This window comes from Nannizzia gypsea, genomic scaffold (assembly GCF_000150975.2).
Source record: "Nannizzia gypsea CBS 118893 supercont1.5 genomic scaffold, whole genome shotgun sequence".
In the NCBI taxonomy this organism is placed as follows: Eukaryota; Fungi; Ascomycota; class Eurotiomycetes; order Onygenales; family Arthrodermataceae; genus Nannizzia; species Nannizzia gypsea.
The window spans coordinates 965811-972131 of NW_003345197.1; the positions used below are offsets into that span (position 1 = coordinate 965811).

A 6321-nucleotide genomic window follows, 5' to 3' on the forward strand; every position below is an offset into this window, starting at 1 on the left:
CGAGTAACAAACAGCCAACCCATACACAATGGAAGGGAAGGTAAGCCAGATATCACCCGCCAAGTGTAATATCTACGGAGAATGTCGCTGATGTGGGATACGGATGGCAGGAGGTGGGAATTTCCACTTCGCAGCCAGATCGAGGATCATCGGAGTTAGTGTCACTCTTATTAGCATTGTTCGATAACAATGGCTGTCCATTCTTTGACTACGAGATTAACAATATTTGCGTGAAGTGACGAGTCCATAAGTGGAAAGACTCAGCCACGTCGATGTCAGTCGCCAAAGCCCATATCGCCAACGTCTAAGTCTTCGTCATCGCCGACGTCACCTTCGGTCTCTACCCCAGGAACGTTCTCAGAGTCAAATCCGAACATTTTCGAAGTTCCAACAATCAAGTCTACTGTCGAGTCTGGGTTCCTATACCACCAGCGCTTATTCGAGAACAATGTACCCCCCGCTGAATGGAAACAGTTCAGTGACGAGATGGTAGAGGCCTTTGCGCTCACCACATCAGAGAAAATTGCCGCCTGGACTGTTGGGATAAGCGTTGGCCTTGTAAGCGCGGTACCTTTGCTGGTATTTGGTGCTGCTCCAGGCTACTATGCTGGGAAAGCTGTCAATGCCATGTCAATCGAGACCAAAGTCAAGGACTACCTGCAAGAGGAAGGTGAATTGGTCACTGTTTTAAAACGCTGGAACAGCACTGCTTTCAAAACTAGAGGAATCTACGTCAGATTGGCCCTCCCCAGGAAAAAGACGAAAGAAGGCTCCAAATTCAGCAGCGGAACTTTTGATTCCTTCATGTCTTTTGGTACGAAGAAAAAAGGGAAAGGGAAAGATCGCTCACAGGATAGCGAGGGTAGCGGAGAAATCGACAAGAAGGAAGAGAAGAGACTGCACAAGCGGTATCGGCTGATCATTGAGGTTGTGGGCGTCGAACCGAAGTCAAAGTCCTGGGTAGAACACGACAACAACATCCCTCTACCCAAGGGTAGAATGGAATTGAGCGGCAGTGATAGCCATATGCCCGTCCCTGAGTATACCCCACGGGGGACGCCTCCGTACAGAAGCGGCATGCATCCAGCAGAGCTCGAACCAGCTTCTACTAGCCAGAGAGTAGAACTGGACGGTGATAGTCACGGGCCTTCTGCAGAGCTTGAAGGAGGTGGTAGGGTGGTCGAACTCCCAGCAGAACCTAGAACGATAATTCACGAACTTCCTTGAACATACTATTAAGAGCCACTTTTCTATGTTTTCCTTATGACGTTTATGTATGTGTGATTGACATGTTAAACGATATATACCCTTATCTATAATAATTAGCATTCTACTCTCCAAGCGCCGATGGTATAACTGAAAAATCGCTTGCATCCGAAATGTAGTACTTTGAGCAACTCAACTGCACGGCTTACCTAGGTAGTTAAAGATCTTCCACTGCTATCAGAAGATCAGAAGCTGTAGTAAAAGAATAACTATTATAGTGTTTGTGACTTTCAACACAATAAATATTTTGATATGGGTCCAACTAGTTAGTTAAGCATAAAAGAAGTTATTATAAGCTTTGAGTTTTTGTGTTGACGCGATCATCCTGATAAAAACCAAGACCGTTGACCATCCACGGCAATACTCAGTACTACCACGTCAATTGGAGTTTAGTTGGCTCTACAAGCTATGAAAACAGGCAATTTACTCTGACACAGAACACTCCACGTATATCGCGCTCTCGCCAGCCCTCACTATGAACCGGCTATACACCACCGCGCTGGATCTTCTCACAAACCCCAAACACTCAAGATGGATTTGCCCGCTACTGCTAGCGTTCGATGCATGCCTATGTGCTGCTATCATTTTCAAAGTGCCATGTAGGTACTGGATTCTTCGTCATTGGGAAAACTCCACGATCTCTCTACGTACCCGGCCAACTAATAGCTGTCCAAACCAGACACTGAAATCGACTGGTCTACCTACATGCAACACATACAATTATACCTTTCCGGTGAACGAGACTACACAGCTATTAAAGGATCTACGGGACCTCTCGTTTACCCTGCCGGCCATGTATACACTTATACCGCTTTGTATAACGTGACGGACGAGGGGCGTGACATACCGCTTGCGCAGGCGCTGTTCGCTGTTCTATATCTTATATTCTTGGCGATTGTTATGGCATGTTATAGAACAGTGCGTGCTCCGCCGTATGTATACCCTCTTCTTGTGCTTTCAAAAAGACTACACAGTATATTTATGCTGCGGATGTTTAATGACGGCCCTGCTGTGGGTTTCGTCTGGGCCGCGATGTACATGATGCTTCAAAAACAGTGGTATGCCGCTGTTCTGCTATGGACGCTGAGCGTAAGTATCAAGATGACAGGACTGCTTGTTGCTCCTGCAATTGCGATTATCCTTACATTTGCCGTGGGATTTGGACCAGCGCTAGGGATGGGTGTGTTTTCCGTCTTGTTACAGGTATGTTCCGTTTGATTATCCTCTACACATCTAGAGAATACATTATTGAAGTAGATGACTAAATTTATTCTGTTCTAGGTCTTGCTTGGGTTGCCCTTCCTTCTAGAGAACCCGACGGGTTACATCTCAAGGGCATTTGAGTTTACTCGACAATTCCTGTTCAAATGGACCGTGAATTGGCGGTTCGTCGGGGAAGAGTTATTCTTGTCTAGGCCCTTCTCAGTCGCATTACTAGCGGTGCATATATCTTTGCTGGTGACTTTCCTGGGATTTGTCTGGATCCGCCCTGCAAACAAGAACCTTGGATCTCTGGTACAGCAAGCATTCCGTGGACGAAGCCTGCAATGCAACATATCAAGCTCTTATGTTGCTACAACCTTGATGACATCCATGGTTATCGGTCTGCTCTGTGCACGGAGTTTGCACTACCAATTCTATGCATATCTTGCGTGGGTATCCCCCCTGGTACTGTGGAAAAGCGGCCTCCACCCAGTTCTTATGTTTGTCCTATGGGCCGCGCAGGAATGGGCATGGAATGTCTATCCTAGCACAAACGCAAGCTCGATGACGGTAGTGGGCTGTCTTGCACTTCAAGTCATGGCTGTTTTCTGGGGGAAACAAGTTGAAGACGAAAGACCGGCCAGACTCAAAAGCGAGGCCAAAGATCCTGTCGACGGTCGAAATTAACGGGCGACCATCACACTTCTTCGTCGTCCGAGGGGGGAAGCTTTCCAACGGTGGATTCCTCGTCATCACTGTCCTCGACAATTTTCTTCACAAACTCCTTCGGCCTACAAGTGATACTACATTAGCACTCTAGTTGATCTATAAGGGTTACAAGTTGATGACGAACCAGAAATCAGCTTTTCTCCACGCCTTATCGTCCCTAACTATGTTCACAATCTCGCCAGAGAGTTTGTTATCTCGCTCCTCTAACGCGGTGGAATCGACGACGACAAAGGTGCCTCTCTTCATCCAGATGGTAGAACGGAAACGAGCTGGAAGTTCCACCAATATCGACTCCTTCGACGGCAGCTCGACGGAGTATATGTTGTTTCCTGTTGCCTTGACGACCCTAGCGATTGTCTGTCCTTCCTCGAGTGCGGGCGGCGGATAGAGCGTCTCTTCGGCCGTGGCCAACATCTTCCTCCTCGGCTTACCCATATTTCCGACCGATATCAAGTCTGTTACGGAGTACCTTCAGTTGGTTTTCTAGAGATCGACCAGATATATTCAAATGACCAACAACTTTTGCTCACTTGTGTGGTCACGTGGATAAACAATACAACGCCAAGACTTTTCTACTTTTTCTTTTGTTATTAAGGGGGAACAAGAAGACGAAGACGAAGCGGAAGAACATAGAAGTTGATAGAAATAACAAGCGGTTGTGCCTAGGAGAAAGTAAGAAGGCCTTTATCTGGACGGTGATGGATGCTACTGCGGGTGCGGAAGACTTTCTAGCACGATTTCTACTTGGTCATACGGAGTACATCCATTGGAGTACAGTACGGAGTACACAGAAGGGAGATCAGCTTTCTATGGTTGCTTTTCCCCCTCTGCAGCGGCACAAGTTCCGAGACATATGTCCATGTCACTGAGACGGTTCCATACATATCGGCTTCTTCGCAGAGAGTATTCTTTGCTCCCGCAAATTCCCTGTCAATCGATCTACTCCGTCGAGTGGCCTGTGTATTAACGCACCCAGATATGAAAGACGGAAAAGGGGAGCGCTTTGCTTGAGTGAGGATGAAGCTGCCGAAGTCTCGCTAGTTATCTCGCTAACTCGCTGATCATTCTTCTTGCTTGCTGGGTGGAACCGAGATGGCACAGTAAACAGTATCCGTGCTGCCGTTTGCTTGGTAACTTCTGGACACATATTCTCAAGTCTCAAGTCTCTCCTACCTGGTATCAGGTTATGATGGACAGTGGTTTTACCATCCCAAATCGTAGTGCAATATTTTATATGTATTTGTTTACTATAGGGCTTGCAGATGGACAGATTACCGCAGTAGGGCGACTTGCTGAATTTATTCAGGGGTTGAGCAGCAGCAGCCCTACCGTAGAAGCCAACATACAACCTCACCACTCGACAGCCACATCCCATAGATGTCTAGACAGGGATGAAAACAAAAGGTGTATATATATATTTATTGATATGCGCTTCACAATATTTCGTATATATCATAATTAACAGGCCGTGTGGCTTTCAGCGTAAAACCAGCAACTCTTTTCCACTCCCCACCACGAAAATATTGCGGCTCTTTTGTTCCCCTCCCTGCCTAAGTTAACTAAGTAACTGAACTAAACTAAAGGGACGAAGGCAGAAAAAACCACCCAGCGTCAACCCAACCCTCACGACCTCGAGATGACCACCTGAGAGTCACCAGCAGGCGTAACTCGACCATCTCTCCCTTTACTGTTTCACTACTTGACCGCGGGAACAGCAGCTGGCATCGCTGCACAACGCTCTTCTCTCGCAGTGCCGTCGTAGAGGCCAGTCGCTCCGTTGGTGTTGTCCAGTTACATACAAAACGTCACTCGAGCACTCCTCTTGCACGACCGCTGGGGATACATGACACCCGCTAGAAGCGCATGATCTCCGTCTCAAACACGGATCCCCTCCTCCAGGCAATTGTAAATTGTACAGTTTTCATTTTTCATGGTCCCTAGCTGATCTGGTTGAGCAGCTCGCTTGCGTTCCCCCGGGCTTTTCGGCGGCCCTGTTCGCTATCCTAACCCCCCGCACCCCGAGACACAGGACCACAACACGCACTGCGAGTATACAGTTTGTCCTATATTAGCTGAACTAGCAACTCAGACGAGTGCTACAAACTTATCAGACACGACTATAAAGCTGTCTCCTCGCTCAAAACCACAAACATGGAGGGCGACGACGAGCTCATCGCCACCGTGTATCGCAAGATCGATCGGGAGAAGGCCCTCATTGCGGCCGCGACAAACATGAGACAGTCCACTGATAACCCGCTTGTACAGCAGCGAGTGGACGCCAACATACGGGATGGACGGAAGAACATTGCTTATCTCGAGGAGAAGATGCAAGAGCTTCAGCTTCGAAAGATGGGCCGTGGGAATACTTCTCCTACCGCGACGCGAGGGTCTGGTGAAGGCCCGCCCTTACCCCCAAAGGACGCCGGCTCCTCGTACCGTGGTGGTGATCAAGGCGGCTACGGCGATGTTGGCCCGGGAGGCTACAGTCAGGGTGGAACAGGCATGATGCCTCCCCGGGCGCCTTTCCACGACCCTCGTCCAGACGCCTCCGTGCCCAAGGCACGTCCAAATTTCAGCAAGTTAGGTTAGTAATTTTTTTTTTCAGGGCCTGGTTTCCAGCTTTGTTATTACTCTTTTATTCATCTATTTATTTTAACTGTTTTACTGACTGACATTGGTTTTATAGATTTGATCAAATATGATACTCCGTATCTTGGGCCCAAGATCCAGCTTATGCTGTCACAGCTTGAGTTCAAATTGAGTGTTGAGAAACAGTATAAAGCTGGTATCGAGAAGATGGTGCGGCTCTATCAAGATGAGGGCGATCGAAAAAGTCGAGCAGATGCAGAAGGCAGACGAATCGAGAGCAACCAAAAGATCCAGCTCCTAAAACAGGCCTTGAAGCGATATGAGGACCTTCACGTTGATATCGAGAGTGCATCGGACCACCCAGATGGTTAGATACTTTCCCTATGCTTCATGGTCTTTTCTTACGTCTGATTTACTAATGTTTTTGTTAGATGATAGTTTGAATGCCCCCAACATGCGCAAGCCTCTGACGGGTCATCTAACTATGAAAATTCATGCCGTTAGAGATGTTGACCATGCTGCTGGATCGAGATT

General features: G+C 47.8%; 5 protein-coding genes across 5 annotated transcripts in view; 3 read left to right on the plus strand and 2 right to left on the minus strand.

The window, feature by feature from the left end:
* Positions 1–189: 189 nt before the first annotated feature.
* Positions 190–1227, plus strand: MGYG_06195 (hypothetical protein; the record flags this gene model as incomplete). Its single annotated transcript, XM_003171602.1, has 2 exons — positions 190–230; positions 252–1227. 2 exons carry the CDS (start codon positions 190–192, stop codon positions 1225–1227), a joined length of 1017 nt encoding a protein of 338 aa, XP_003171650.1.
* A 514-nt stretch (positions 1228–1741) lies between these two features.
* On the plus strand, positions 1742–3156 carry MGYG_06196 (hypothetical protein; the record flags this gene model as incomplete). The annotated part of the gene is made up of 3 exons (XM_003171603.1): positions 1742–1865; positions 1946–2469; positions 2548–3156. The coding sequence occupies 3 exons, from the start codon at positions 1742–1744 to the stop codon at positions 3154–3156; spliced, it is 1257 nt and encodes a 418-aa protein (XP_003171651.1).
* Positions 3157–3166: 10 nt separating this feature from the next.
* Positions 3167–3633, minus strand: MGYG_06197 (hypothetical protein; the record flags this gene model as incomplete). The annotated part of the gene is made up of 2 exons (XM_003171604.1): positions 3167–3260; positions 3323–3633. The coding sequence occupies 2 exons, from the start codon at positions 3631–3633 to the stop codon at positions 3167–3169; spliced, it is 405 nt and encodes a 134-aa protein (XP_003171652.1).
* A 427-nt stretch (positions 3634–4060) lies between these two features.
* MGYG_06198 (hypothetical protein) lies at positions 4061–4573 on the minus strand (the record flags this gene model as incomplete). The annotated part of the gene is made up of 1 exon (XM_003171605.1): positions 4061–4573. One exon carries the CDS (start codon positions 4571–4573, stop codon positions 4061–4063), a length of 513 nt encoding a protein of 170 aa, XP_003171653.1.
* Positions 4574–5349: 776 nt separating this feature from the next.
* MGYG_06199 (AGC/PKC protein kinase) overlaps positions 5350–6321 on the plus strand; it is a gene marked incomplete at both ends in the record, with an annotated part of 3992 nt that continues 3020 nt past the window's right edge. The window contains 3 exons of the mRNA XM_003171606.1: positions 5350–5782; positions 5885–6154; positions 6219–6295. Coding sequence (XP_003171654.1) covers positions 5350–5782; positions 5885–6154; positions 6219–6295 — 780 coding nt within the window. The remainder of the gene's footprint in view (positions 5783–5884; positions 6155–6218; positions 6296–6321) is intronic.